Source organism: Pecten maximus, chromosome 1 (assembly GCF_902652985.1).
Source record: "Pecten maximus chromosome 1, xPecMax1.1, whole genome shotgun sequence".
NCBI classification, from domain to species: domain Eukaryota; kingdom Metazoa; phylum Mollusca; class Bivalvia; order Pectinida; family Pectinidae; genus Pecten; species Pecten maximus.
In genome coordinates this window covers 15,787,342-15,799,441 of record NC_047015.1, presented here as the reverse complement: position 1 = coordinate 15,799,441, position 12,100 = coordinate 15,787,342, and the positions used below count along the sequence as shown (strand labels likewise).

At 35.4% G+C, this 12,100-nt stretch overlaps 1 protein-coding gene across 1 annotated transcript; it reads right to left on the bottom strand.

The window, feature by feature from the left end:
* Positions 1-5,612: 5,612 nt before the first annotated feature.
* LOC117325933 (J domain-containing protein-like) lies at positions 5,613-12,039 on the bottom strand. Its single transcript, XM_033882454.1, has 5 exons — positions 11,835-12,039; positions 9,868-9,946; positions 8,412-8,551; positions 7,513-7,636; positions 5,613-7,133 (listed from the first exon to the last, which is right to left on the bottom strand). Exons 1-5 carry the CDS (start codon positions 11,994-11,996, stop codon positions 7,051-7,053), a joined length of 588 nt encoding a protein of 195 aa, XP_033738345.1. The 5' UTR covers positions 11,997-12,039; the 3' UTR covers positions 5,613-7,050.
* Between the last annotated feature and the right edge of the window lie 61 nt (positions 12,040-12,100).

Genomic DNA, 12,100 nt, shown 5'->3' with positions numbered 1-12,100 from the left:
AATGATAATGTAAACCTACAGTGTATATAGAGGTTACACAACGAGTGGTTGTTGGATATGGAATTTATTTCACACTCGTAAGTTATTTTTGAAAAGTTACAAAAGACACGAGCTTTAGCCAGTGTTTTTTGCAACTTTTAAAAAATAACTTACGAGTGTTTTAACTTCTAACACTGATGACCTTGATTTCATTTCTTCCCTCATACATTGCCAGGTGTTATCCCAGAAACCTACAAGCCAAATATCTTGATAAGCTGACATGTGATCATAAATAAATAATATGTAATTGTATGTTAGTGATGTATCAATAAGCACTAGCTGATCCTGATCAAGCTTGGAATACAGAGGCGAAACCAGACTCCCAATAAATTATCCTCTTACAGGTGACCCTTGATAAATTACCCTCTTACTGGTGACCCTTGATAAATTACCCTCTTACTGGTGACCCTTGATAGATTACCCTCTTACTGGTGACCCTTGATAAATTACCCTCTTACTGGTGACCCTTGATAAATTACCCTCTTACTGGTGACCCTTGATAGATTACCCTCTTACTGGTGACCCTTGATAAATTACCCTCTTACTGGTGACCCTTGATAAATTACCCTCTTACTGGTGACCCTTGATAGATTACCCTCTTACTGGTGACCCTTGATAAATTACCCTCTTACTGGTGACCCTTGATAGATTACCCTCTTACTGGTGACCCTTGATAAATTACCCTCTTACTGGTGACCCCCGATAAATTACCCTCTTACTGGTGACCCTTGATAAATTACCCTCTTACTGGTGACCCTTGATAAATTACCCTCTTACTGGTGACCCTTGATAAATTACCCTCTTACTGGTGACCCCCGATAAATTACCCTCTTACTGGTGACCCTTGATAGATTACCCTCTTACTGGTGACCCTTGATAAATTACCCTCTTACAGGTGACCTTTGATAGATTACCCTCTTACAGGTGACCTTTGATAGATTACCCTCTTACTGGTGACCCCCGATAAATTACCCTCTTACTGGTGACCCCCGATAAATTACCCCCTTACTGGTGACCCTTGATAAATCACCCTCTTACTGGTGACCCTTGATAAATTACTCTCTTACTGGTGACCCTTGATAAATTACTCTCTTACTGGTGACCCTTGATAAATTACCCTCTTACTGGTGACCCTTGATAAATTACCCTCTTACTGGTGACCCTTGATAAATTACCTCTTACTGGTGACCCTTGATAAATTACCCTCTTACTGGTGACCCTTGATAAATTACCCTCTTACTGGTGACCCTTGATAAATTACCCTCTTACTGGTGACCCCCGATAAATTACCCTCTTACTGGTGACCCTTGATAAATTACCCTCTTACTGGTGACCCTTGATAAATTACCCTCTTACTGGTGACCCTTGATAAATTACCCTCTTACTGGTGACCCTTGATAAATTACCCTCTTACTTACTGGTGACCCCCGATAAATTACCCTCTTACTGGTGACCCCTGATAAATTACCCTCTTACTGGTGACCCTTGATAAATCACCCTCTTACTGGTGACCCCTGATAAATTACCCTCTTACTGGTGACCCTTGATAAATTACCCTCTTACTGGTAACCCTTGGGTATGTTGTGATTGAAACGACTTGGATTGATTTTTATATTTCATTTCATCACCTTGCATACCTTTATAGCTCTACCTCCTCAAACAATAACTCGTTACATTGTAAATTATTGGTGGCGTGGCCATAAATAGGTGACAAATAGGAGTGAACGTAAATAGGTGAATAGTATAAAAGTTGCTGTAAATCAATGGCATGCTTCCATACCTTGATGTCCTAGTCTAGATCATATTGTCAACACTATCAGCAAACATTTCTAGATCCGGTCAAAATCCACTCAGCAGTTCTGGACAAGATGCCTTTGAAAGGGATACAAGTGAAGAGCTAAAATTCTTTATTATATAATAAGTGATATTTTGCCTTTTTATACACCTGTTCAATTTGATGGGAGTATTATGGTATGGTGTCAGCTGGCCGGCGTAAACTTTTAATGGTCTTCAGATTTCCTCCTACATTTATTGACTGATCTCGTAGAAACTTGATATGTAAGCATTCTCTTGTTTACCATGTAAAACTGTTCTGTTCAATTACAAAAATATCACATAATAACAGCAGTAAAAACACTCTAATACTCAACAATTCATTCTGTTTATTATGTCAACAAAAACATACATCATATACATTAATAAATAACAAAAGTATAGACAAAACAAAATTAAAACTTAACCCTTCAATTCTACAATAACATAATAATGTATTACCAGTAATACTATTATAATATTTAAAAGGATATAACTTCATAAAAAATTACAAGACAAGTATGTTTTGAAAATTGCAAGGAAATGCTTTATAAGGCATTGTGGAAAAGTGGTTTTAGGATAAGAAAATAGGAGCATATTTAAAAACACAAACAAGTGTTGTCAGAAGACAACATAGCTCATTGAGTGGGTTGAAATTTGAAATTAGTTTTTTTTAAAGTAGGTCAAAGGTCAGGCCCAAGGTCAGTAGGCCTGCAAATATAGTACCAATGGAAAGACCTTGTCACACGGAACACACTGTCAAATATAAAAGCCTTATCCAACTTGGTTAACAAACTGCGGCCAAGGTTTAAGTTTTTTAAAAGTAGGTCAAAGGTGACAGTTAATGTCATCAGATCTGTGAATGCAGTACCAAAGCAAAAGTCTAAAATGTTACAAGGAATACACATGTCAAATACCTAAGCTGCATCTTCATTCGTATTGACTCAACACTGTTTCATAAAAACTTAAACCAAGATGTCTACGAATGACGCCAACGCCGATGCCGGGGTATAGCAAAAGCTCTCTTAGACTTCATCCCGGCCTGTAAAAAAACCATAACTCAGAGTTACTTTCAAATACAAACACAAAGTTTCACAGAAAATGTGAGAGAAAAAAAGAAGTCAGATCATCAAGTTGTAATGGATTTAACAACCAATTGTACCTATACAATAACATAGGAGAAATGATTTCTTCAACAGAAATGTAAAAATTGAAAAAAACACCAAATATGTTCAGTAACACAGCTTATTATACCACAGATACAAGTTACTCTAACACAAGTTACTGTAACATAGACAAAAGTTCCTGTAACACAGATACAAGTTACTGTAACACAGATACAAGTTACTGTAACACAGACACAAGTTACTGTAACACAGATACAAGTTACTGTAACACAGACACAAGTTACTGTAACACAGACACAACTTGCTGTAACACAGACACAAGTTACTGTAACACAGACACAAGTTACTGTAACACAGACACAAGTTACTGTAACACAGACACAAGTTACTGTAACATAGACACCAGTTACTGTAACACAGACACAAGTTACTGTAACACAGATACAAGTTACTGTAACACAGACACAAGTTACTGTAACACAGATACAAGTTACTGTAACACAGACACAAGTTACTGTAACACAGACACAAGTTACTGTAACACAGACACAACTTACTGTAACACAGATACAAGTTACTGTAACACAGATACAAGTTACTGTAACACAGACACAAGTTACTGTAACACAGATACAAGTTACTGTAACACAGACACAAGTTACTGTAACACAGACACAAGTTACTGTAACACAGACACAAGTTACTGTAACACAGACACAAGTTACTGTAACACAGACACCAGTTACTGTAACACAGACACAACTTACTGTAACACAGACACAAGTTACTGTAACACAGACACAAGTTACTGTAACACAGATACAAGTTACTGTAACACTGACACAAGTTACTGTAACACAGACACAAAGTTACTGTAACACAGACACAATTTACTGTAACACAGATACCCGTTACTGTAACACAGACACAAGTTACTGTAACACAGACACAGTACTGTAACAAGACACAAGTTACTGTAACAGGACACAACGTTACGTACACAGATACAAGTTACTGTAACACAGACACAAGTTACTGTAACACAGACACAAGTTACTGTAATACAGACACAAGTTACTGTAACACAGACACAAGTTACTGTAACACAGACACAAGTTACTGTAACACAGACACAAGTTACTGTAATACAGACACAAGTTACTGTAACACAGACACAAGTTACTGTAACACAGACACAAGTTACAGTAATACAGACACAACTTACTGTAACACAGACACAAGTTACTGTAACACAGACACAAGTTACTGTAACAAGACACAGTTACTGTATACAGACACAAGTTACTGTAACACAGACACAAGTTACTGTAACACAGACACAAGTTACTCTAACACAGATACAAGTTACAGTAACATAGACACAAGTTACTGTAACACAGATACAAGTTACTGTAACACAGACACAAGTTACTGTAACACAGACACAACTTACTGTAACACAGACACAAGTTACTGTAACACAGACACCAGTTACTGTAACACAGACACAAGTTACTGTAACACAGACACTAGTTACTGTAACACAGACACTAGTTACTGTAACACAGATACAAGTTACTGTAACACAGACACAAGTTACTGTAACACAGATACAAGTTACTGTAACACAGACACCAGTTACTGTAACACAGATACAAGTTACTGTAACACAGACACAAGTTACTGTAACACAGACACAAGTTACTGTAACACAGACACAAGTTACTGTAATACAGACACAAGTTACTGTAACACTGACACAAGTTACTGTAACACAGACACAAGTTACTGTAACACAGACACAAGTTACTGTAACACAGATACAAGTTACTGTAACACAGATACAAGTTACAGTAATACAGACACAACTTACTGTAACACAGATACAAGTCACTGTAACACATACAGACACAAGTTACTGTAACACAGACACAAGTTACTGTAACACAGACACAAGTTACTGTATCACAGACACAAGTTACTGTAACACAGATACAAGTTACTGTAACACAGACACAAGTTACTGTAACACAGACACAAGTTACTGTAACACAGACACAAGTTACTGTAACACAGATACAAGTTACTGTAACACAGATACAAGTTACAGTAATACAGACACAACTTACTGTAACACAGATACAAGTCACTGTAACACATACAGACACAAGTTACTGTAACACAGACACAAGTTACTGTAACACAGACACAAGTTACTGTAACATAGACACAAGTTACAGTAACACAGATACAAGTTACTGTAACACAGACACAAGTTACTGTAACACAGATACAAGTTACAGTAATACAGACACAACTTACTGTAACACAGATACAAGTCACTGTAACACATACAGACACAAGTTACTGTAACCCAGACACAAATTACTGTAACACAGACACAAGTTACTGTAACACATATACAAGTTACTGTAACACAGACACAAGTTACTGTAACACAGACACAAGTTACTGTAACACAGATACAAGTTACTGTAACACAGATACAAGTTACTGTAACACAGACACAAGTTACTGTAACACAGACACAAATTACTGTAACACAGACACAAGTTACTGTAACACAGACACAAGTTACTGTAACACAGATACAAGTTACTGTAACACAGATACAAGTTACTGTAACACAGATACAAGTTACTGTAACACAGACACAAGTTACTGTAACACAGATACAAGTTACTGTAACACAGATACAAATTACTGTAACACAGACACAAGTTACTGTAACACAGACACAAATTACTGTAACACAGATACAAGTTACTGTAAGTAATCATGTACCAGTACATAAATTACTACAATGGACACGTAATACAAAAAACTTTTCAAATGGAATGCTTGATAAAGAAATTCTGATCGAGCAAACTTGCTACATCAGATATAGATACTGGAATGAAAAATTATTTTTAAAAGTATTCATTTATAAATGTGCACTTATGCATATAACACATTTTAAAATACAGTACTGAACAAAAATTCAAACAAAAACACACAATAATATTTTTTGTGTTATCCTGAAAGTATATTCTGTTAAATTTGTTAACATGCACCTGCCAATAAACTGTTGCTGATCTGTTCAGTTTTTGGCAACAAGTGATTATTTTTTCCTCAAAAGTGTCTTACTTCTGACTGGTCTACAAATGATGATATGAGAATCAATGTGCACCAAAAATGACACAGACTTTCTTCAACTGTATGTTTAAATTTTAAATTTTAAAACAATTTAAACAAGATGGCAGCATTGAATTCTCACGAGTAAGTGTATTAAAATATTGAAATTTAACTATTGACATTTTTTTTATTGAAAATGGTAAACAGTTTATTCATTTTGTTAAGAAAAAATCCTTCCCAACTTACTGGATGATCCTTTGTCTTTCCAGCACAGCACTTCCTCATTCCAGCTTTTAAATGACATTACCAATACTGTACTTCAAATCATCATTGGATTGTATTATCACATTCACTATCATTAACACCCATGACCTAAACATTTATTTTTAATGAATTTTTACCAATTTTCATGACAATTTTATAGGCACCACACATACATATTGTAATGGTCAATAGCCACTTCACAAGTTATACAGAAGATTTTAAAGTGGTAGCTTGGGTGAGACTGATACTGTGATGTTATCAGTATCACCAGGAAACTTTGGGGAAATAAAGGACACTTTGAATCAGCCATGTTATAAAATGACTGGATAAAGGGGAGATAACTATAGATTATGATGCAGACAAAGAGATGTTTAATACATAGCATCTTGAGCTGGTCTCGAACTAGATACAGGTAGGGCCGTCGAGGGAGATAGCTCTAATATGGGGATGGCTGATAAATAGGGTAAATACAGCATTACACATACATATTTTTTTCTATTCTCAAAAAACTTTTTCAATGATGCCAGACAAGTTAAACCCTTTTATGAAATACTGGTAAATAATAAAATATCATGCATAAAATGAATTTAAATAATTATCTCTAAGAATTACCAGGTAATCACAAACTCTTGATCCTCCTCCTTACTACAGCTGTCTACAGCTATGATCGTCATCAAATTTCATAGTTTCTAAATTTGGACAAAGTATCAGAAGCTGCATCCCTCTCCCACGGAGCTGAGGAAGGGTCTCTTTTGGCTGTAACAGTAAAGCAATGTCTTCACTTTGTAGACTACATGCATTTCTCTAATACTAGTAGCAAAAAATGAAAAACTTCCATTATGATTTCCAATGTGGTCAACCTAGTTTCAGATATCAATGCAGTGCTGTGTACTATACATTAGGGCAGTATATATACGTAATTTAAACAGGCACTCAACATCCGTTTTATTCTGAAATGTTTACACAGATGATTACAGTTACAACTGCTTTACTCTCTCAAAAAAAAAATATATATAGATAGTATTATGACACTCTACTGGTGATATTGAAACTTACATTTCTGAGATATGAATATTAGAAATTTAATTAGATCTTGGATTGTTTTATGTATGTTTTGGGTATATTTTATCTGTACCTTGGTTACTGAACTGGTTTGTGGCAGGATTAACATGCGTGACTGGCCGGTGGCTTGGTTCATTTCTCTTGTGATCAGGGTGGTCCAACATGGGTTGAGGTTTAACCGATGCCCAGTGCATGGACTACAATAAAAACCTTGTAGTGGTTCAACCAAATAGGTCATCAAGATTTTAAAAAATGTGAATTATTGTCGTTATGATATTTAGATGTAATTTTAAATGAGGTCATTTAATTTCATTACTGGTATAAGTCAATAGGGGGCAGCACATAACCTCAGACTCAAAGTAGGAGTTTATTACAGGGTGGTAAAAGAGTATGTTATAGTTGGATTATAATCAGGCATGGTATTATTACTCTAAAACTACTACAATACAAGTGATCCTAATAATAACTAGAGTTGTTAGAAGACAACATATGACTAGCTCACCGAGTGGGTTGAAATTCGAAATTAGTTTTTTTTAAATTAGGTAAGCAGGTCAAAACATATCACTCACTTCAGTGACTTGAGTACTTGTCACTGATGAAATGTTAAGAACAAAAACAATAGAGAGTACCAATATAACAAAGAACCCACTATTCTAACTCAAAATTGATAAACTGAGGGCAAAATACAAAAAAAAAAAATCTAGATTTTTATGGCGACCCCTGAAAATGTAGGATAAGAATACAAGGTTTCCAGAAAGGGTAAGTATCATACAGATCTGGGTAAGTCACATTCTCAAAATGAGAACTAGGTGGTGACAACGGAACCACTCATATCGACAAGTATCAAACACTTCTGACTTCATATCGACCAAGGAAATAGAATATGTCCAAAAAGGATTGCAGTGTACCGACACATTTCCGAAATGATAAAATATGAAGTTTACAATCCTCTTCTCACTATCATTAACTCACCGTCTGGACAGAATCCCGTAAACCACACCACTGGTCATAGGACATTGCGATCCCAGAATTCTTCCACTGATCATATTTTTTCCTTGTCTCCTGATCACTCAACACCTCCTTTGCTCTTTGAATTCGTGCAAATTTTTCTTCTTTAAAAAGCAACAAAGCTGTAAGTTTCTTATAGCAAACACCGAACTAGTACATGTACCAGGTAGGTAGAGATATTATCCACTTACTATTAACTTTTCAAAGACAGTTTTATTTTTTTCACACATGCAAGAAACCAGTGAAATTACGGGAATATAAACATTGCTCATGTACTTGCACAAACCAAAATATGAACGTAAGATTTTTCAAATTTCAAACTAATGAAAACACTTTTTTATCCAAGTAGAATACATGGAAATTAAGGATGTAGATAGTCTTGTCTTTGCAGGTGAATATTTAAACAATAGATCCCAAAGAGACCTTGGTGCCCAACGGTGAAGGAACTTTATTGGGTTACGTATATGTAAAACTAATCATTTCTCTACTTTTTCTTTTTTCCTTTAAATTATTTAATACCAAGAAGAATCAAAGAATAAAATCTTAGAGGAGTCAAAGAAGAACTTTCTGTGAACATGAAATAGCAATAACGAACTTCGACTGCCTAAATCAAAGATGGCCACCTGTCAACCACTTTGTTTTCAAATCAAAATTAAATGGTCACAACTAAGGACCAAGGGGAACCTACACATCGAGTTTGAGAAATATTACCCTAATACTTCTGAAGAACTAATGATAACAAGTCTTTATCAAAATCAAAGATGGTCACAGCTGTCAGCCATTTTGTTTTCTAATCAGTCACCAAATTCAATATGCGAAACTAGACATCAAGGTTAACCAACATACAAAATTTATGAAAGATCCATGAGGAACTTTCTGCGAAGTAGTGATAACAAATTCCAACTTTTCCCATCAGTCTCAAAATTAAACATGCACAGCTATAGGGATCTGGGGAAACCTACATATAAAATTTGACAATGGTCAATCCAGTGCTTCTCAAGAAATAACGATAATAAGAACTGTTTAAGGATGGCAGAAGTCATGCAGACATATGCCGGACTAAGAGCAATTTGATAATTTAATAAAATTTCCCTATAAAACAGGACACTGTCTGCATCATCAATCATCAGTCACTGGTATATAGCTCAATTTTAAGCATCCATTTAGTTGAGAGATGCAAATCTCTATTCACTTGCTACATACTTGGTAAGAACATCTAGGGGTGTCTATAACCACACACTTCAGCTAAAGACAGTTTGGTTAGAGTACCCATCTGGTCTGGGGGTGCCTGGTTTATTATAGATATATTTTGTTATTTCATTAAATCAATACGGGTATATACAGTGTATTACTAAACTGATGTAAGAACACAGAGGGAAACTAAATCTAAATGAAGACATTAGTGTTATGTGAGACTTACCTGCAGCACGATCATTAGGATTTTTATCAGGATGACATTCCAATGCAAGGATCTTGTACTCTGTATTTATCTGTTCTGTCTGTAAAGATCAGATGGAACAATAAACTATAAAGTTTTGTTAAGGCATTGGAGAAGTAGGTTGTAGATATGGTGGTCGTGGCTGTTACTTTTAAGGCAGTGATTATATTTTGAGTTAGATATTAATCCAGGTGCTCTGTAGTACAATGCCCGATACTCTGTTGTATCCATAACTTCTCCAAATTATCAAAATACAAGGACCCATAAGGCCTGTATCGTTCACTTGGATAATTCTGTGATTATAGCAAAACTCTCCCCTGTAAGTTATTTTACAAATCCTTTTTCCAGTTTGGTACTAAGCAAATATTGCAATGTTCTTAAACAAACATTTAGCTTTTGGATCCAAAGAAGATACATTCAAAGCAAATTAAGCTGAAAAGCACTCAACATTAATACCTGGTAACTAATTTTGACTTCCTTTTTGGCCCCTTTTTGGCCTCATTTCTCAGACCTCTCCCACCATTTGAATCCCCACCAACTATGGATGTTTCCAGTTAAGTATGAGTGATATAAAGTGCATTGTGTAAGAGAAGTAATTTGCCCCGTTTTGCTCTGTTCCCGATAGCTCCCTCCGTTTGGCCAGTCATGCAACCTTGATCACCATTTGCACAATTTTGAATCCCCACCACCTAGGGATACTTCTAGCTAAATTAGGTTAACATTAAATCAGTGGTTAAGAACAATTTGTTTGAATGTATGGACATACAATAGTTGGATGGCATAAGCTAGCCTTGGTACGTTACTTCAGACCAGGTGAGCTAATAACAGTTGTTTAGTATATTCTGGAACATTTTCTTCAGGTTGATAATGTAAATATGATAGAAATTATATAACACAACCAATATGATATTTAAGATTGTGACGTTTCAATGACTACACTGTCACCTTCTTCAGACTATTGACCAATGTGAAGCATACTAGCACTTATTTATATAGTGTCCGAGATGGTTAAAGACTCAACCAATTTTTTTTTTTAGGATTTTCATCTCTATCATGATTCTTATGATGCCAGGTTCTAAAACAGTGTGACGAGATAGTGAAATTAAATAGAATCAAAGAAGTATACAAGTTGGTATGATGTATAGCAGTAGAATCAGCTACGCTTTGTCAAGTCTATTACCATCTCGGACATATTTTTCCAACGCTTCCTACCTTAAAATGGGTTATTGTCAAGAATATATTATATGATATTTCGAAACAGCATGTTAAAATCTTCCTACGACTCGCCTCAGAAACTTTCAATGTTGTCATAAACTAGCAAATTCGGTAAAAAAACGAAACTCACCGATTTCGCCTGCATCCATCTTTGATGACCGTAGAATATATTACGGTCACCACTGTGTGCACAGTGACATATGTCATTGTATTATATGACTCTTATCATAGATTTATTTTGTGCAGTTTAATAACGTACTAATACGTACTCTAGCTGTTGTACCTTTTTGTTGAATTTTCCCCTCCTGTTACATTGTTAGCATATTGCACCTGTAACCACGAAATTCTAGACAGACACTCTAACCATTTACCGCCCATCAACTCAGTCCAGTTCAACACACTAAAGCGAGTGGTGTACTGGGCCTAGTCTTAGACAGCCTACAACATAGTAGGTCTACTTTTACATGTATACATTTATAGTGTCAGCTTGCAATTGTGAATCCGTGGTTTTGAAAATACTTTCTATAATTTTATCTTGTTTTTGAATGTCTTGAATTGACACAATGCTCTGTTGCATTAGTGAACTGACAGGCGCCTACTTTCGGATTGATGCTTGACCTAATTATTAGGAGGCCTGAAGTATGATAGATAGATCATGATTTTACGATTCTATGAATTATTGACAACACGACATGGTTTTACATAGAATGTTTGATCGCGTTAACATAACATACCGACGAATGCTCGCTACAATTAAGAATTTTGTAGAAATCATCTTCTTCTCTACATTCATGTTGTAAGATCGCTTCCATCGTCGGGCTATCATTTACATATTCCAGGGAGCGAACAGACGATAGGGGCTTTCCAAATAAGTAAAACTTATCTAAATGGTTCATGGATGAAAACAAACGTAATAAAAATATTACAAAAGTAATAAGTTAGTCAAAGTTGATGTGTATATTCAGATAATATGTGTCCTATTTTACTATCAAGATAAATA

Coding starts and splice junctions, on each gene's coding strand:
- LOC117325933 (XM_033882454.1), bottom strand. CDS start 11,996: ATGAACCATTTAGATAAGTTTTACTTATTTGGAAAGCCCCTATCGTCT. Junction 9,947..11,834: donor ATTGTAGCGAGCATTCGTCG/GTATGTTATGTT, acceptor TGATCTTTACAG/ACAGAACAGATAAATACAGA. Junction 8,552..9,867: donor TCCTAATGATCGTGCTGCAG/GTAAGTCTCACA, acceptor TGCTTTTTAAAG/AAGAAAAATTTGCACGAATT.